The following is a 21,142-nucleotide window of genomic DNA, read 5'->3' as shown; positions in this document are numbered from 1 at the left end:
ATATAAGATAGAAATATAGAAATACTCCTGAAGGAATTTCTTTAACCCACATGTGCCCATGAGTACATTTCTGACCTTTTCATTTTTGATTATTTTGGCTGCATTCATGCATTTGTCATGAAATCCAGTAAAAGTTTGTATTTTGATGGTAATTTTATCATTTTTATCACAGCTCATGCACTTGGCACTGGATGCCAAAACATTACACTCAGGATCTTGAGACAAAAATGTCTCACTTAATAGCCATTAAAACGGATATTTTTATCCGCCTGCCACCACATTATGAAACTGTACCTTCCATGTAATTCGGCTTTCATTCTGTACTGACATGAAAACATTTTAAACAGGCAGCGCACAGGTTGCCACTAGAGGCTGATCATTCCCCACAGTTACAGCTGCATGAACAAAGTGCCCCCTGGACCTGCTTTTTTCCCCACATTGACTGGATGGTTTGGTCTTTGTGATGGAGTTCCTACATGCAGCTCATGTACCAGGAAGAGTAAAACACACAACTGACCTGATGAGGGTAAGCTTGTCTCTCTCAGATGGATGATCATCCAGCCACTGGGAGTAACGGGCGATGGACCACTCTGCTCGCTGTGGGGGAGAAAGAGGCTCTTTTAGCTGATCAACACTCTCAAAGTCAGCTGCTGTCTTTAACACTTTAATTCATGAGGAAAGAACACTTATTAAACAGTTTGTGAATACCGTACAAAGTATCACTGTGTGTGTTTGCGTGCACAGACCTGGTGAGGTGACTTGAGCTCAGATGGGGCTCTGGTGAACAGGAAGTGCAGCAGGGTGCTGTAGGGAATCAGGTCACCGACAGCTGGACTGCTGGCTATCAGCTCACTCGTCTGAAACAACAGTGGCCTGAACACGGAGCACACAGCATAGAACAACATCAGGCTAAAACGACCATGAATTATAAATGAAGTTCCATTGCTACTGAAAATCTTCTAAAAACATCTGTGTTTGCTTTGGATTCCTTCCTTTCAGGCAGTCACTGATTTGTGGAAATCTGTTACTGTCTGTGTGTCTATCTGTCACAACCATTACACCAGAATGAAATGCTGAGGTGAAAGAGTTTTCACCTGCAATGGTAAAATAATAAAAGAGCCCAACTGCCACCTGGTTAAATATGCTGACGACACAGTTCTCCTGTCACTGCTGACAGGCCCCTCACAACACCACGGACCCGTTCTCCAGGAGTTTGTGGAGTGGTGTGACAGCTCCAAACTAGAACTGAATGTCAGCAAAACCAAGGAGATGGTGGTGACCTTCTCCAGTAGGCAGAGGGATCTGGCTGCTGCAGTCACCACCACCATTCACGGGAAGCCAGTGGAGGTAGTTGAGGAATACAGATACTTGGGCACCATCTTTGACAACCTCCTGAGATTCTCTGCCAACACAGAGGACATTCTCAGGAGGTGTCACCAACGGCTGTACCTCCTCCGGAAACTCAACTCCTTTGGAGTCAGCACACACATCATGATGACTTTCTACTATGCTTTCGTTGAAAGCATAATGACATTTTCCATAACCTGTTGGTTCCACTCCCTCAACCTGCAGCACAGGAACAGACTGCAGCACACTGCATCAGTGTGCTCCAAAATCATCGGCCTGCCTGTCAGAACTGTCTCACACGTTTACAGCCAACAGGCCCTCAGACAGGCAGGTAAGATAATCAACGACCCCTTTCACATTCTTCACACCGCATTTCAATGGCTCTCCTCCGGGCGACGCCTCCGCTGCATCGCCTGCAGGACTGAGAGGAGGAGAGCCACCTTTGTCCCCAAAGCCACTCTACTCTTCAACTCAAACTGTTAACACCATTCCCCACACACACATACCCCCCCCCAGACTACTTAACATCCTGTTTATACTTACACTGGTTACACTGTTTTATATTATTTAGAATGTCTACACAGTCCATACTATTTCCTCTGTTTACACTGTTTGTTTGCACTTTACGTCATCCACTCCAGTTACCTCATTCGATATTTATATTGTGTACATACTGTATATTCTAAATTTTATTCTTTTTTTTATCCTATTCTTACTGTGAATACCCTGTCTATTTTTTTATAACGTCCTGCTGCTCATATGCACCTTAATTGCCCCTCGGGGATAAATAAAGTTTATCTGAATCTGAATCTGAATCTGAAAAGAGAAAGAAATGAATGAAGAAATGAAGACTGGAAGCAGCTGATAATGATTGTTGGATTATCACAGGAGCCACTAAATGTGTGGAATGACACATTCTGAGGAGTTAGAGAAAAGACAGTGAACTCTATTCTCCTCTACTGTGTACTGGAAAAAGATTCTAAATGTTAGAGACAGATGTCTCAAAACCTGGGCACACACAAGACTATCTGAGTGGCTAGATAGACTGATGTTTTACTGCTGAGCACAGCCAGCACATTCAGCTCCAAGGTTTATCAGAAGAACACAGTCAAGATGACGGTATCACAGACACTGCAGCAGTTCTTGCAAAAAGTTAACTTGCCTGATGCCTGAACAGACCGTGACGAGTGACCGATCTTGAAAACAGCTCAAAACAAACACTTGGTAGCTGCTATGTGACCATGACTCAGCTCTGAGTGACGGCCCTCTACACAGCAAGTGCAAAACGGTTACTGCACAAGTGTGAACACTGCTTAATCGCTGCTTGGCCTCATTGTTTGCCAGAAGTACATTAAAATGAGTGGTGAACTTGGTGTGAAATAAGAAAAGGCACCTGAAGGAGCGCAGCATTCTGTACGGCTTTCCCAAATCCGACACTCTCCTGCAGAGGGGAGCCACTGCCAACTCCATCTGACACACAAGAAGACGTCAGGAGCATGAGCGTACAAACAGACATACATGTCAGTCTGATGAAGCTGTAGCGTCATTACTGCTGAGCCGTCTGTCAGCTGTCACCTGTGCAAAGTCAGCAGCTAGTCTCATCTTGCCGCCCTCTCCCAGCGGACGCAGCAGGCTGGCATGGCGGATAAACAGCTCAATGGCTCTCTGGGCAATGGATTCGGTGCTCTCATAGATGAAGTCCACGCACTGGAAGTGTCTGAAGTAGTCGGTCATCACCCTGGAAATAAAACCCTGCAGCTCCTTCATGTATAGAGAGCATGGGACATCAGGCTTATCAGGGCTGGACAAAGGCCTGCAACACATAAACACAAATAAAGAAAAAAAACACACATTCTAACCATGGTATGGCATTTACTGAAGATGCTCGTATTAATGCTGCATACTCAGACTGCGGCTGAAATAACCAGCATTAGCTTATTTTGAGCTTTTATTGAAATCTGGCTTATTTAACGTTAATGTGTCTCTTTGGGTGACACATAAACCTCATAGAAAACAGCATGTAAAGAGATCAGCATTTTAACTAAAGTTGATTTTAAAACTTTGTTTTCAAGTCTGGCTTAGAGTACTGTAAAGACAGAAATGAGCCACCCTGAACGGCCGTTTTTGGTAACCTGCTTTTCAGCAGTTAAGAAGCTCCGGTTCTGTTTTGGTGACCGATGTCTAAGCACCAGCAGCGTCACAACACATTTGTGTGAATAACAAAATCTAAAATTGGAAAAAATTCTGCAACAAATTAGGAATTGCAAACTTGAACATACAGTAAGTGCCAAAACAGAAAACGTATTTTTTAAAAAGAGAGAGAAAAAGAGCTGTCCTGAATCCTAAAGACGCTTCATGGCTTCTTCAAAACTAAACTAAACTTAAATAATGCATGAAAAGGGAAAAAAAAGACAAAGTTCACAAATAAGAAAATAAAGGAGAGGTGTATAAAGGCCCAAAGATTACAGCTTTTAACAAACTAATCTTTGTCAGCTCAAAAACATACCGAGGTCTTTTTTAAACCAAGGCTGATCTTGAGATTGGTTTTCTGCATGGATTATCTGACATGGGACTACACTCACAAACACATCAGTTTGGTGATGCAGACGCTGGTGTAAAAAGGCTACAACAGAAACCTACTGACCCTGAGAAGTCTTCCTGGTGCAGTGTGATGATGATGGCCTCGATGGAGTCTTTCACTGACTGAAGGAGAGGCTGCACTGCACCGCTCATCAGGGCCTGCACGGCCTGGAAAACACAAAGAGAAACAGTGTGCGACTGACTCAAAAATACAAGGAAATATGCGTGTATGTAAGCATCAAAGATTACAGCTGTACCATGATCAAATGAAAAGGCACAGCTAAGGAGGATTGACAGGAAAATTCTATTTTGATTTCTGGTTTTTCCATCCATATAAAAATATTGTGGACCAAAACAAAATGAACAAAACTTTTTTTTAAATAAAAGCATAGCTAAATAAGAGTAAAAGAGTTCACTCAATTTCTAAGCTGCTAAAACGAACACACACACATTCAGAAAAACTTGAAGACGAAAAGAAACATCTACACTAAATTAAACCGTGTGCCCAATTTGAACGCTGGTGCAGATTTCAAAATCTGAATCATGCATCTATAAAATACATGCACACTTAATAAAATGCTCCTCTGACATTTGAATCAAGTGTTCAGATCTCAGTGTTCTGATTTACAGTTGTGATGAAAGAATTGGCTGTTCCTCTAAGAAAACGCCACCTATCAGTACGTTCAGACAGGTTAAAGACACACTATCAGTGCATGTGTGGCTTCTCCAGCTCACTGCATCATGGCATCAAATAATATTCACAAATACAAACACTTCTGCACACAACATAGTTTGGAGACATGAGAAGTGAAAATGCTGAAAGAAAATTATGAAAGTACAAAAGACACAATGTAATTGTTTTAAAAGGTTGTTTGATTTGATACCTCAAAAGAGGAAGAAAGGGCCTCTGCTGCAGCCGCTGGAGTCGATCCCAACCCCGCAATAATCTGAAAATACAGAAGAAAGGAAAAAGCTCATCTTCTTTCTATAGCCCCTTTTAAACATAGTATTGTATTTATGATCCCACAGCATGCTAGCATGTTGTGTGGCTCATTTTACCACTATGTTTGATCGTATGCCCACAGATAAGAGCTCTGAGTGAACTGTAAGGAGAGGACATCCAGAAACTGTGAATCTGCTGAGAATAAAAGAAGTCGCTGAAGGCAGCCCATAAAGACTACATACGAGCAGGATCTAGTGCTTGGAGCCATTTACTGATTTTATAAAAGCAACATCATCTGACAAACACAAAAGTTAAAAACTACGCTGTGAATTCAGCATAATTCTATTTCAACTGATACAGAGAAGGTTAGAAGTAATAGAAAGTCATGCTCTCACACACTCATGTGATAGTAAGTCACCTGCAGTGGGGAACAATACTGGACCTTAAACTCCGTGTGGTCAATAGGCAAGCAACCACGTGAGACACTTAAGATGTTCTAATACTAAAAGTAAAAGTTTTGAGGAAGCTCTTTTATTTTGACTACACTGATGGAGGATAAATCTGAAACTGCTCTGAAGTTATTAAGTACCAATCAAAGACATTTCTGATGACAACTAAATAGAACAGAAACATCTTGCATTATATACATATCCACATTTGTTTTCCCATCCACCCTCAACATTTTACAGTCTGTCTCCATGTCTCCATCCCTCCTGGTCTGCCTACAATAAATTCTCCCTCTGTTTTCACACAGCAAAATTCAGAGTCTTTCAGCTAAATATTTAATGCTGGAGAAATCAGTTTTATGCTATTTATCAGCTGGGTTGCTGAGCCTGGACACACCATACATCTTTAATGGACAAGGCTACGAGAACACACTGCTGTACCGCCAGCACAGGACGGAAACTATGAGGAGGATGCCATCTCTCAGCAGATGCACCACCGTTTGGTTCATTTCAATATTTTGAAAGGACAACTTTGCATGTTCTACAGATTTTGATCTTAAACCCTCTGAAACCCACTAGTGGGTCTGAAAGGTAAGTTATCTTTAAAAATCACGAATCACACAATCATTTTTCTAATGAGAGCTCAGTGCTCTTGTTAAAAATCCCCAAAGTAGAACATTCATCAGTCAGAAACCGTAAAAACAAAAAGAATCATCAAATTGTCACCTTTCTTAGAGAGCTGAACTAATCATGTGTGATGTTTGGTTTGGTCACAAAAAAAGGAAATCTAAGCTTAAAGTTGCAAACTTTTTATTTACCATCTAATATTTCTTAGATTTCTCTTTAAACTAAATCTGCCAAAATAACCTGTTTGCACCAGATTAAAAAAAAAAACTACTAACAGAGAGGCCACTAGTGACTCAGCTGTGACAACACAAAAATGTAAAATCTAAAAGTAAAATCGTAAACACAGAAACCATTACTGGAAACATTAGTGGGCACTTGGAAAAATGATGTACATGTTGATTCTGCACTCACACCAGCTAGCAGATTCATCTCTTAATGTAGATTTTACCAACATAAAGGAACGTTTCAGAACCCCTCAAAGAGGTCTTAGCCAGTGTACCATAACAGTTGTTAACATTATGTGGTCAGGAAAAACTGGGGAATGTATAGATGAACACAGACTCATTGCTATTGTACTGATCATGCTTGGTGTCTTGTATCATCCTGTAACAAAGATTCATTCTAAGCCCAGAAAAACCCTGATCATTCCAAAATGAAAAACCACATTCATACTCATTACTGGAGAAAAATAGAGATGCAGCTAAATAACACACATCTACATGTGGCTGTAAACACACTGGACATAAACGACATCACTCTGATAGCTGAAACCAGCAATGTTACTTATTTCATGTTCAGAGCCAAACTGGCAGGATTTACTGCCACAGGCATGGGTTGTCACTGTGATCAAACTTTTAATACACAAGGGACTGAAATTAGCTTTGGATGCTGAAAATAAGATCATTTAATCAGGATGGTTTTTTAATGTTCATATTTTTGGAGGTGTGTCAGGAAGTTGAACACTCATGAGCAAATGTTATTACGCACAGTGACGGCCCACTGGTCTTAACTCTACAAAACCTCATGGCATGCGGTACTAAGATAAGCAGCAGGTTTCGGAAACTGTGTGATGGAGTCGCCACATGTTAGACTCGGTCCAACACAACTTTCAACAACCTGTCTTTCATTCATGGTTTGTCCTTCCATGGACCACTGCTGACCTCGAGGGCCTCACATGCCATGCTGGTGTCTGGCTACAGCCATGTCAAAGTGGCTCAGCTCACTGAGTGGCTCCTATTATCTGTTTCAAAAATGGATTTATTATTTGACTATCCAAATAGTCATTAGTTGCAGCCCGAGATTAGCAGGGACCAATCCTGGACATGAACTGTTGCTATGGCGATAATCTGCATTATTGGTTTTACCTGTAGGACCTATTGAAAGTTCACTGGTGCACGTTTAGCTGTGATGAATTTTGAAGATTACATTTCAGTCTAATCAAGCACAAGCCAGAACAAAACCTAGAATTATTACAGGGAGTCTTTAGAGTTTTGCAGTAAATGAGGCAATCACACTGTCACAATGGAAGCATTTCCATATACATGTAATTTATGTCACTACACAGCTGCACGTGCTCGAAGAGGAAGTGGATTCTTAATTTAAATTCTAAAATTGTTGAGTTGATTTCCCAGCAGACAGACAGCAGTGATTCCTACCTTGGCAACAGCCTGCTGTAGACGGTAGAGAGAGTTAACCACAGCAACATTCCTCCTCTGGCCCTCCGTTAACGGACCAATCACCTGACTGGCATCACCTTGAGTACACAACTGCAGACAGAGCGAGGTGTGAATAATTGATGGATTGCAAATATAAACTAGACTGAAACATATGGGAAGGTAGAGTGTACAGTATACAGACAATACACATACAACAGAATCCAGTGTTTTTTAGATCTGGCTCCTGTTTGAACATTTTTAATTCTTCATTTGCGTTATGGACATACCAGCTGTTCAGACTTGACACAGAAGAGTTGGACAGTCTTGGCAGCATTCTTGGCCACAGCCAGAGAGAGGTTTGGATCCACTGATGCTACATTCAGCTCACTGCAAACAAACAAATCAGTCAAAACAGCATACTGTTAGTCATCAAATGTAACCTATACAGTGTCTGTACATAACCAATGATTAGTCTGTTCATGTGGTTTTCAAATAGTGTGAGTCTCTACAAGTTATTCATATTTAGAACTAATTACTGTATATTCGAATTACCAGCTACCAAAATATCTGCAGGTACAAATTGCTTCATTTATTTGTAACTGCAGAAAAAAGCATCTTTCCCAGCAAAACAACACAAGTTTTTAATAGCATGAAGTGTTTCTACCATGCTGTTTTTGGCATCACAGTGCAATTATCTTGGTTTGACATTTGTTAGTAGGTGTTGAAAAGTGCAGCTATTTTAGTGAGATCCAAAATTAGTTAGCAAACTCAGCCATGGCTGACATTTCAACTGGGAATATAACAGCGCTTCACCAAGGAGAGACAAAAGCATAGCAGTAACTGGATGTCTGTCACTTCTGTGTACATAAAATGTAAGTTGGCACTATGCTGTCAAACCCACTAGAGCCCCTTCCTCTGACTACTGTCAGGTTTAATGAAATATAACAGATCATTTCAAATTAAAGCAGTAGTTTATGTTTTGCTTCATACCCTGAAATGTAACAGCGTCAGTAATTTAGGTTAACTCATGATAGGATTTAAATGTCAATGAAGTTTCAAGAGACAAAAACATCAGATCTGTGAGACCATTGTCATCTACCTCAAACTAACTGACAACACTAACATATATGTTAATAGGTTTTCACACACTTTTCCAGCATTTCTCTTTTCATTTCAACTGCAAATACACTTGTGTGCATCAATTCATATTTTCTTCTCTATTACTTTCTAAAAATGTGGCTAAAGGATCATTCTGATTAGTTCTATCCTGGCGTATTTCCCAATAATACTGTGACTGTGAAATGTCATGCTAACGTTGTGTTTTCCACTTCTGTTTTAGCAACTCAGTTAAACAGGGAGTTACACAAAACAGTGTATATGGAGTCACACTCTGACCTCATCACTCTGATGTTCATCTGGCTGCTGGGCAGTGCAAAATCAAACTTTAAAATAATTCTTAGAAAAATCTCATTTTTTAAAAAGCTCGACGTAGTTCTCCTGAGATACATTCTTTACATAAGAAGAGAAAGGTGCAAAGACTGTCCCAGAACCACTACGTTACATTACAGCTACATCACACTAGGATGCAAAAAATGACAGCTATCCTTCAGTCCAGAATTTGGATGTGGGTTAAAAGCTGAACATTTTTGCACTGTGGAAATATGAAAAAGTAAAGAAAATGAAAACGAAATGATGGCATTGTTGTCAGAATTGCCGGATTTCTTATTTTCTCTGTTTCTCCTTCCCATTAGTTGTATCTATTCATATATGTATGTGTGTGTATGTACATATTTCTTGCGTGTTTTATTTCATTATTCTTATTGTTTTGGTTTGGGAACAGGTGCACATTGCATTTCACTATAAAATTCTTCGATGCGTTTGTGACAAATAAACATCTTGAATCTTGAATCTATTACAAATACCAACAAAGTCCTTTTGATGAAAGCTGATAATGCGGTGAGCTGCTCGTTATTGATGGATATCTCTGGAAATAACTGTATATTTTTAGTTATTACTGTGTGAATTTTTCATTTTATATTGATTGTATTTCATTTCATAGAAGACTGTTAGAATAAAATAGATTTTGTTTTACTTCTTTATCATTTGTTCCACCTTAAAATTCTCTATGACCACTAAGTTTCTCCAGGAGGATCATAAAGCAATTCATAAAATTCTTACATTTGAATATTTGCATGAATGTTTAAATTACTTATATTTTTCAATGAACACTTGACCTAAAACATCTCTTTGACTAAATGAACAGCCTTTAAACATGTCAGCACAGTGACAAGTGAAAAGAAGCAGCAGAGGCAGTGTAGAATCATTTTAAACTTCCACTGGGTGTTCACTGTAAGGCAGCCAGCCTGCATGTACTGCACTCACCTGCTGATGGTCTTGATGATGCTGTCCAGCTCATCGTTGGAGGGTGGGTTGCGACCCCCCATGGGAAATACAAGGTTGATAGGATCAAAGAGGCGAGAGAGGGACTTGGAGAGGTAAGCTGCCTCATACGGCTGCAGAGAGTCTTTCAGAGCCTTCTCTGGGCTACAGATGCACAACAAGACAGAAACGCACAATTAAAACAGAATGTATACACACGATTGATGTGCTCAGAAAAGATTTACAGGTAAGAGATGCTGAAAAGATGGGGCATTCACTGTTTACAGTGAGGTCGATTTCCAATCTATAATGATTCCATTTTCCCCACAGTTTCTCTTTTCTGTCTCATGTAGGTGTGTGCATTCACTGTCTTCATCGCCATTATTTAATAATGAGTATGGTACGCATAGTAACATCGGGCAAGAAAAGGAAGTAAAAACTGTTTGAACAGGCTCGTTGTCAGGTAACATGTCTTGGCTTTTTCATCAGTATTTGATGAGATGGACGTAAATATTTTAATGTGTGTTTTTTTCCCGCAGCCAGCAGAAAGACTGACAGCTATGTAGAGGAACTGTACTGCTGAGCATCTGCACAAATGCTTCTGTCATTACTGTACATACAAGAAAGAAAATGTTTCTGTCATGTCTTTACTCCCTCTCCATCCACCTGTTACATCATTCCTTTGTTCCTCAGCCAGTCGCTCTCTTCTCTCTGCTGCTGCACTTCTTTATTTAACTGTTCTCCCTCCTACCTTCTTCTCATACAGTGTCTCTGGAACTACAGAGCACTAATCCCACTTGTTCTCTCAAAGGCACTACTAAACTTACTGAAGTATCTGCTGATTCCGAGCGCCAATTAGACGCCAGTGGATAAACACCAACCATCACAATTATATTGTTGTAAAAGCTTTAAAAATGAGCTACGAAGACTAAGAAACAGGACTTCATATATTTGTCTGGCCAATATTCTTGACAAGTGCATTGGAGCGGTACGTCCTTATTTCCAACTCTCGAGGTTGCTGGCTTCTCAGAGTCACACAGTAGGAAAGAAAATTCATGGATATGAATGCATACACTTGACTTTCATGTAGTAGCTTGTAATGTAATACCTTCCTACAATGCAACTAAATATGGTAAATGGTCTGTATTTATACAGCGCTTTACTCTACCTGAAACGTTACCCAAAGCGCTTTACATTATACATCACATTCCCACTCTGATGGCAGAAGCTGCCATGCAAGGCGCTAACCACGACCCATCATCATCCCATAGATGCATCGCTATTTTCATGGTAATCATACTGCAAAGCACAATTTGGGCTTATTAGGCTATGTTGAGGCTTATTTTTGAACAAAGTGATTCTGAGTCTGATTTTTTTGGTACTACAATAGTGGCTTACTTCTTACCAGGGCACATCACCATGGTAACTTATGTTGCACGCCAGATCTTCTCTGGATAAGGTTATGTTCCAGATGACACCTCAGCACATATAAAAGCACCACTGACTCACCAATTAACTCTCTTGAAAAACGTCATCAGCATTCCCCGAAGTTCCAATTGCAATGGAAATTCTAATTTATTTCATTGTTCTACATGCCGTTATAGAGAGAAAAAATTAAACAGAAACTGATCAAAACACTTAAGCTTTATCGACGGAATGTTGACCTTATACAATTTGCAATAAGTTTATTTATCGACTTGAATTATGCTGTTACATTTGTTCTGTATTTGTTCCCAAAAGCATTAAACACTATCAAGCAGGTGAAAAACATGTAACTAAGGTCTGACTCCAAACAAACGTACAGCGCCCTCTGTAATTACTGCCACCCCTGGTTATGTGATGTGATGTGTGAAGCCTTAAAATAAATTCAGTTTTTATTGCAGAAGCAAACTTTCACACTGAAAACTTTAGAAAAATGTAACCTTCAACTCAAGTGAATTTTAAGGGAAAAAAATGCCTGACTAATAATAATCATTTTTTTTAAAAATCACCTGCTCCACTATTATTGGCACCCCTAACAATTCCCTGGAAATAAATGTAATTGAAGTATTTCTGTCATTTCTACAGTAGTTTACAAACTTGATCAGAGTATCTAGGAACATTTAATTAGTAATTCATCACTTCCTGTTTCCCCGGGGTATAAATATGACGTGACACAGAGGCCATTTCTTTTATCAACTCTTCAACATGGGAAAGGCAAAGGAACACACCATTCAAGTAAGGCAGATGTGTGTCGACCTTCACAAGTCAGGCAATGGCTACAAGAAAATAGCCACTCACCTGCACCTGCCCATATCTACTGTCAGAGGAATCATTAAGAAGTTTAAAACAGCTGGAACAGTGGAAAACAAGCCTGGATGAGGACGCCACCACACACGGTGAGGAGGATGGTAAAACAAATTAAAAGTTCTCCAAAGCTCACTGTTAAAGAATTGCAACAAATGGTAGAATGCTGGGGTCACAAAGTCTCCAAAACAACCATCAGGCACCATCTCCATGCCAACAAGCTGTTTGGGAGGCGTGCACGGAAAAAGCCTTTTCTCACTCACAATCATAAACGCAAACATCTGGAGTTCGCTAAGCAGTACTGGGACTTCAGCTGGGATTGTGTGCTTTGGTCAGATGAGACCAACAAACACTCTAAGTGGGTCTGGCGGAACACAAAAGATGAGTATGTATAAAAGCACCTCATGCCCACTGTGAGGTATGGGGGAGGATCGAGGATGCTGTGGCCTGTTTCTCTTCCGCAGGCCCTGGGAACCTTGTTAGGGTGCATGGCATCATGAACGCCTTAAAATACCAGGACATTTTAAATCAAAATCTAGTGGCCTCTGCCCGAAAGCCGAAGATGGGTCATCACTGGGTCTTTCAGCAAAATAATGACCCTAAAAATGTGGCCAAATCTACACAGAAATGGTTCACCACACACAGAATTAAGCACCTCCCATGGTCATCTCAGTCCCCAGACCTCAACCCCATTGAAAACCTGTGGCGTGAGCTGAAGAGGAAAGGACCCAGGTCGCTGGATGATTTAGAGACTGTGCAAAGAGGAATGGTTGAAGATCCCTCTTTCTGTATTCTCCCATCTTGTGAAACATTAGAAGATTAAGTGCTGTTTTGTTGTTAACATCAGGGGTGCTAATAATTGTGGCACACATGATTTGATGTAAAATAATTATTTCTTAATGTGTGATATTTTTCCCACAGAATAAATGCACTTGAATTATTAAAGGTTGGATTTTCCTCTTTTTTTCATTGTGGTCCTATATTATTTAGAAAAAAACTGAGTTTATTAGAGGCTACAGAACACATCTTAACCAGGGGTGCCAATAATTATGGAGGGCAGTTTATATGCTCCAAGCCAAGCATTCTCACCCGGCGTCACACTAAAGAAGAAAAATAAACATTGGTGCAATCACATCCTGAAGCAACTCTGTGGTGCTATATTTGAGTGGGCTCACTTGTAGTTCTGTTTGCCATGTGTGAACAAGTCCTGGTTGTCCGTCTCTGTAGCAGTGATGTCTAGAGATACATCCACCCCTCCGCTGCTTGTTAAGGCCCCTTGTAGACTTGCACTGTACTGCTGCAGACGGCGCCACAACTCGTTGTACAGTCGCAGCAGTTTAGGATACTCCCCTTCAAATGCCTGCTTCAGGAAGGATGAGGCTAGAAAGGGAAAAGACAAAGGCGGTAAATTTGAAAAAATATGTATACAATACCATTGTCCTCAGTAACACCCACTTCAGGTACCGTAGATTAGTTGTAGTACTTGGTTGCACCACCAGGTGGAGTCTCTCACTGCTTAATGCTATTGCAACCAGAGGATGTCAGCCACTTGGGCTACGGTCAGAGACTTGTTGGCAAGCAGAAGGCGTTGTGGGGGTTTAGCTAGCAATGGGCACCATGTCAAAGAAGCCTGTGATGCTTAATGACCTCCAAGACCATGTGTTTATGACAAGCTCCTGCAGGACAGCATTTAAAATTACACACGTGGACAAAATTGTTGGTACCCCTCAGTTAAAGAAGGAAAAACCCACAATTCTCACTGAAATCACTTGAAACTCACAAAAGTAACAATAAATAAAAATTTATTGAAAATTAAATAATCAAAATCAGCCATCACTTTTGAATTGTTGATTAACATAATTATTTAAAAAAACAAACTAATGAAATAGGGCTGGACAAAAATGATGGTACCCATAACTTAATATTTTGTTGCACAACCTTTTGAGGCAATCACTGCAATTAAACGATTTCTGTATTTGTCAATGAGCGTTCTGCAGCTGTCAACAGGTATTTTGGTCCACTCCTCATGAGCAAACAGCTCCAGTTGTCTCAGGTTTGATGGGTGTCTTCTCCAAATGGCATGTTTCAGCTCCTTCCACATATGTTCAATGGGATTCAGATCTGGGCTCATAGAAGGCCACTTTAGAATAGTCCAACGCTTTTCTCTCAGCCATTCTTGGGTGTTTTTGGCTGTGTGTTTTGGATCGTTGTCCTTGGAAGACCCATGACCTGCGACTGAGACCAAGCTTTCTGACACTAGGCAGCACATTTCTCTCCAGAATGCCTTGATAGTCTTCAGATTTCATCATACCTTGCACACTTTCAAGACACCCTGTGCCAGATGCAGCAAAGCAGCCCCAAAACATTACTGAGCCTCCTCCATGTTTCACCGTAGGGACAGTGTTCTTTTCTTCGTATGCTTGGTTTTTGAGTCTATGAACATAGAGTTGATGTGCCTTACCAAAAAGCTCCAGTTTGGTCTCATCTGTCCAAAGGACATTCTCCCAGAAGCTTTGTGGCTTGTCAACATGCATTTTTGCAAATTCCAGTCTGGCTTTTTTATGAGTTTTTTTCAGCAGTGGTGTCCTCCTTGGTCGTCTCCCATGAAGTCCACTTTGGCTCAAACAACGACGAATGGTGCGATCTGACACTGATGTACCTTGGCCTTGGAGTTCACCTTTAATTTCTTTGGAGGTTGCTCTGGGCTGGATACAATTCCAACGATCCGTCTCTTCAATTTGTCATCAATTTTCCTCTTGCGGCCACGTCCAGGGAGGTTGGCTACTGTCCCGTGGGTCTTGAACTTCTGAATAATATGAGCCACTGTTGTCACAGGAACTTCAAGCTGTTTAGAGATGGTCTTATAGCCTTTACCTTTAAGATGTTTGTCTATAATTTTTTTTCGGATGTCCTGGGACAATTCTCTCCTTCGCTTTCTGTTGTCCATGTTCAGTGTGGTACACACCTTTTCACCAAACAGCAGGGTGACTACTTGTCTCCCTTTAAATAGGCAGACTGACTGATTATGAGTTTGGAAACACCTGTGATGTCAATTAAATGACACACCTGAGTTAATCATGTCACTCTGGTCAAATAGTTTTCAATCTTTTATAGAGGTACCATCATTTTTGTCCAGGCCTGTTTCATTAGTTTGTTTTTTTAAATAATTATGTTAATCAACAATTCAAAAGTAATGGCTGTTTTTGATTATTTAATTTTCAATAAATTTTTATTTATTGTTACTTTTGTGAGTTTCAAGTGATTTCAGTGAGAATTGTGGGTTTTTCCTTCTTTAACTGAGGGGTACCAACAATTCTGTCCACGTGTGTATGTAACTGAGTCACCTTCATGGCCAATGTCATGTGTCTGTTCATTATAACAGCAATCTCAATACAGGACAAACATCCACTGCGCCCAATTTGTAGAATCAATCAATTCTTGCATCATAGCAGGGCTGAAATGATTCCTGTAGGCCAAATTCTCTGAATCGAGGCTTTGCTTAATCTACTACATGAGACCCCAAGTCATTAACTGGCGATGTTACCAAACAAATGTTGTGTTTCAAAAATTAGTGCTAAAGGTATTCAAATTAATAAAACAACAAGGGTGCTCAAATTTATGCAACTGCCTACTTTTGTTTAAATACTTATTGCACACTTTCTGTAAATCCTATAAACTTAATTTCACTTCTCATATATCACTGTGTTCGTCTGCTATATGGCATATTTAACGGAAATTCGAACAACCAGTGATTTATAAAGGAAAACCTTGAAAATTATCAGGGGTGCCCAAACTTTTGCATACCACTGCATGAAAGTGTGTTCCACTTGCTTTGTTAACTCAGACTTTCTGCTTCAAACTCGTCACTTGATTGCGAACAGTTTGTTTTCATGAATAACAAAAAATTTTACGACGATTAAAAAGGTGCTACTGGAAATTATGTAAATATTATTTTAATTATGTAAGACAGGAACGCTGGTATAGATCTCGAGCAGTTTAAATGGAACAAACATAAAACACATTTAAGCGATGTCTGCATCACCAACTAAACACATGTAGGGTTTCGTATCTTTGAGTTTTAGTTGATTGCACTTGTACTATACTATATCGGTACAACACACAGCAGATGCCCAGCTGGGTTCCACCAGGACGGTTATTTCTGTTGCACAGCACACTCATTTCCATTTCTGATGCCTTAACGTGCATGCCCAGCATGTAATCTGATTACTCAATCACCAGAATAATGAATAGAATACTGAATTGCCTTACTTGATAATGCTGCATTTATTCTGCATTTATTATTAACCATAGTTGTATTAAGTTCATTTTGTCGATATATACTATATGAGACTGTTGACTTCTTTAAACCGACAATTCAGAAAGAAGTTAACAGTTTCATATAGTATATATAGACAAAATGAACTTAATACAACTATTACAAGGAAGATCGAACACGGGATGAGGGGGCCTACATCCTCTCGCACACTTGGGACACCATCCTCCGGAGACCACCGGGCGGCGGGAGGAGTGGTCAGTTTGACAAATTTTGACAGATCTGTCAAACTGACCACGTGATAAAAAAGGACACGTCACCAAACGTCAGATGACGCTCTGAGGAAGACAGCAGGAGCTGTCGAAACATGTCAGCAAGGTAACAAACGTTTCTGAATTGTCGGTTTAAAGAAGTTAACAGTTTCATATTATTAACCATCCCTAGCACTCACAAATTGTGCTCTCCCTTTATGACACAACAAACAAAGGATCAGGCTTAGGTTTGTACCAGTATTGGTCTGTTGAAAATGCTTTGATCAGCCCTAATCTCGATCTTTGAAATCAGGTCTGGACATCCCTACATTTTAATTTTGTGAATAGAGCTAAGTAAACAGCTTGTAAACAATAGTTAATGGTAGCTCCTGGTTGCATTTCCAAACAGTTTCTTTTCCTTCTTTCAGAGTGATATGATGGGATCAAGATCAACCTCAGCGGTAGAGTTAGGTGCTGAAACCATTACAATTAAAAGCATCATATTAAAGCAAATATTTTGCCTCTCAATTTACTGGGGCTCACCAAATGTTCAGAATACTTGCAATGCAGTCAACTACACCACCATGGCAACAAAAACAAAGGTTGGTTGTTTGCAAATTGTTCAACAAAGAGTTTTCTGATCACCTAAACATGTTGCTGTTAGCATCAGAGCTAACGCTAGCTACGACAGTCCTTTTTTTCCCCCCTTCTTTATTGATAAAGATATTTAACAAAAAAATGTATGAGACAGTCTGTACAAAGGCATTTTCACAATAAACACATGCTTACAATTTGGTGAAATGTAAAAATTATATAAAGTGCAGTCAGGAGAGGAAACAGAGTTAATGCAAAAGGGAAAAAAGAAAGAAAGAAAATACATAAATAGAACAGAGCAAAAAAAAAAAGAGCTAGGGCTTTTTTTCCAGATCATAATTCTTAATCAAATTGAACAGTTTCATTGCATGTTTAGTCTTCAATTTTTTAAAGGGCTTTAGTGAAAAAAAGAAATTCCTTATGAAACACATAGAACCTATTATTTACCATCATGCATTTGCATTTGTGTATATAAAATTTCCCCAGGATGAGAGTATTGTTACTCAAGAAGTCATAATCTTTGTTTTGTGATACAAAACCATAAATAATATCTTTCTGAAGAAGGTGTTCAAGTAAAATATTAGTGTAAAGCCAGTCATGCATATCAATCCATAGTGCTTCTGTGAACATACATTGAAAAAACAGATGATCTGTAGTTTCTATACCCCCACAGAAGACACAGCCATTCGTATCAAAAACAAATCGTTGCTGTAAAAATTCACTGGAGGGATACATACCATTCAAAATTTTAAAATGCAATTCTTTAGCTTTCGGAGTGACACAATATTTAAGATACTTTGAACGCAAAGATTGTATGATGTCTCTAGAAAAGACCTGAGCGATGGAGTTTCGGAATGATAGCATAGGATATGAAATTTTATCATATATTTTTCTAATTGTTTTGTTGGGGATTTTGGTGGAGAGGAAATCACATCCACACACAAGAAGACAAGGAAGACAGGGATTGACATTCATGGAATTTGAAATTTAAGTTATATTTCAAACAAAAGTTTTCATGGGACATCATACATCCTTCTCCATCAACAAAATGAATTACAGACCAGATGTTTTTATCCACTAATTCCTTATTGTACAATGAACCTACGACAGTCCTGCTAATAGCTAACGGCTAACACTTGTGCTTATGCTCACAAAAAATCTTAAAATGTCATTATGGCTCACTAAATGAAGCCTCCACTAACTGTTTTGTGTTGTTATGTTTTTATGAAAAAAACATAATCGCTATAATTCAGTTTGGAGTTTGCAGTAATCTGTGAATGTAGTAGCTAAAAAATGCAGATAAATAGAAATGAAACAAACCTTTTTGTGGTTTAAGTTGTTACACTACCAAAGAGGTGGAGCCTCGGCAGAGTAATAAGATAATTGTCAGTCTTTTAATAACCTAATTATGAACTTTCAGTTTATGAAAAAAATTGTCTTTTTAAATAAAAATTTAAATTCCTAAAAAAAAAGAAACATCAAAATGACACCATTTATCAGACCCAGAAACTATGAAAACAGAAAGAATCTGTGGATATTCTACTTTCTGAAGGTCCTTGAACTACTTATGCCTTTGTTGTAGCCATACAATGGAAAAAAAACAAAATAATCCAGGCTTTAAATAATCAAAAATCACTTTGTTTTCTATATGTCCCATTTTGAAGTTGTATTAATTTTCTAAATTTAAAATTATAAACATGTATATGTCTATTTATTGGTTCAACTATCAACCAAAATTTATTTGAATTGAAAATCATTACCTATTGAGTCAAATATTACTATTTGACCAATGCGAGTAATTAATTGCAAAGCCTGTGATTAATTACATAATTTTTTTATCAAGAATAGTTGCGACAACTGTAGGATTTGGTAGCACCAACTTTCAAGGCTTGATCAGCCTCCATTCGTACAGAACAGCTTTAAGTTGTTAACCCATTTCTTTCCTGAAAAAGGCCTTCTAGTATTATCATTACTTTGGGTAACCTTACCTTTTTCAACCTCTGGTAGTTTACCACTTACCTTTGGACCATTTCAAGCTGTTCATTGGACTTAAACTACTGGAAGTTCAATAAAAAGCTGGAAAAATTGTGGCGTTCTCAAACTTTTGAGCGTTAGTGTATACGGTATTAGAAAGCAAAGGAAGCTTCTATATCCATTCTTATTTATTTAAGTATTGTCATTTATCATATACACTGATGAAAAGTTGGGCAGGTATTGCTATATGAAAAAAAAGTCTATTATACATTGTAGAGTGGCTGTCTGTCCATTCCAAATGTTTCTGGACTAAATTCTACTTTCTGGAAGCTTCTCTGCTGTATTTTTTCTGTTTCTAACTATCATGGTATGGTAATACTTAGTGGTAACTTAATACAGCCCATGGCAGTCTAACATTGATCCAATGTGATGCTCGTTTATGAGCTTTCTGATTGCTCCATGAACAACAGGCTGTTTACTACACATGCCTCCATTGATTTCCTGCTGTTCACTCAGCTCCTGTTACAGCCTGATTATGGACATTATGGCTCACTAAATGAAGCCTCCACTAACTGTTTGTGTTGATGGTGGTGTAGCAGTAATCTACTGGTTGTCTGAGATAACCGTAGAGATTCACAGATTCACCTTGAGCATCTTTGCTTTGAATCTTAAGTATAAAAGCAATTTCATAAATTGGTAGTCTGTAGCAAAGACAAAAGTTTGTTTGGTCTGGACGAAGAGGAAAATTACACACTGCTGCATTTTAGCTCTCCTCCAGTTTGGCGTCATGCTAACTTAACAGAAACAAACTGAGGCACAGAACCCTAAGTCATACAGACTGACGGACTACTCATTGACTGGACTGTTCATCCTGCATGATTAGACCATGAACTACACAGGATAGGATACAGGCACAACAGACTGACTTCCGACTGTTTATTTGATCAAGGAAAATCTATATATGTGTTACTGTGGTTACCAAATGACTTACATAAAGTAAATGTGCACATTATTTATACAGATCAATTAGAAGACTGCTTACTGAATGGTTCAAATTCAGCACATGGGCTTATGTGCAGTGCAGTTTAGCTGTTGAATTCAAGTGAAAACCACCCAATTACAATCAAAATATTTTGAGTATGTGAGACCCTGGTTTTCATTTTGTCTGTATCAGTGTTAAACTGCACTAATTCAGTACTTGCATCAGGTTCATGTGAACTGAACCAAACAGCTGAAGTGTGTCTTACCTTCAGTTGCTCTGTGAAACTCATCACTAAGTGTGTTGGTCACATCAGTCCAGAAAGTAAAGAGGATATCAGGCTGACCGTCCTGTCACAAAGCAGACAGAAGAGAAACACACCCATTATCTGATGTCCACATCGACCTGTGACCAGCCCTAACTAGCCGATGAGATAATGAGTTGACTGAAAATATTTTCACACTCTTACCTTTTTTCTGATTACAGTTCTGTGTGCCTGATGGCATAAATACATTTCTCAAATTAAATGATTTTTAGGCTGTGCTGATGATGTTCCAATGACCTAAATGTTGTCTTTTTTCAGATTTTTCTTACTTTTGTTGCCACATTTAGATGTGTGGCTACACTGCCAATGTGAAAGGACTGCTGATCCTGACTACAACTACATGATACCACTGTTAAAGGATCCAACATTGGACAGAATGGATCCACTAAACATTCCGATGAAAAGTCCTACTCCAAACTTTTGAAAAGGTTTGATTTTCTCAACAATCATCTATGATGTGAAGATCATTTTGTTTGGAAGTCA

General features: G+C 39.1%; 1 protein-coding gene across 1 annotated transcript in view; it reads right to left on the bottom strand.

Annotated features, from left to right (window-relative positions):
* The window catches only part of cog5 (component of oligomeric golgi complex 5), a 68,763-nt gene that overhangs the window by 735 nt on the left and 46,886 nt on the right, over window positions 1-21,142 (bottom strand). The window contains exons 11-21 of the mRNA XM_022207051.2: window positions 20,603-20,684; window positions 13,439-13,643; window positions 9,981-10,142; window positions 7,886-7,985; window positions 7,599-7,709; window positions 4,812-4,874; window positions 3,992-4,095; window positions 2,923-3,160; window positions 2,741-2,817; window positions 747-873; window positions 518-597 (exon numbers count right to left, since the gene is read on the bottom strand). Of these exons, the coding sequence (XP_022062743.1) occupies window positions 518-597; window positions 747-873; window positions 2,741-2,817; window positions 2,923-3,160; window positions 3,992-4,095; window positions 4,812-4,874; window positions 7,599-7,709; window positions 7,886-7,985; window positions 9,981-10,142; window positions 13,439-13,643; window positions 20,603-20,684 (1,349 nt within the window). The remainder of the gene's footprint in view (window positions 1-517; window positions 598-746; window positions 874-2,740; window positions 2,818-2,922; window positions 3,161-3,991; window positions 4,096-4,811; window positions 4,875-7,598; window positions 7,710-7,885; window positions 7,986-9,980; window positions 10,143-13,438; window positions 13,644-20,602; window positions 20,685-21,142) is intronic.

This window comes from Acanthochromis polyacanthus, chromosome 1 (genome assembly GCF_021347895.1).
Source record: "Acanthochromis polyacanthus isolate Apoly-LR-REF ecotype Palm Island chromosome 1, KAUST_Apoly_ChrSc, whole genome shotgun sequence".
Taxonomy (NCBI): domain Eukaryota; kingdom Metazoa; phylum Chordata; class Actinopteri; family Pomacentridae; genus Acanthochromis; species Acanthochromis polyacanthus.
Note: the sequence above shows the minus strand (reverse complement) of the source record. Positions and strands in the feature narration are given on the sequence as shown.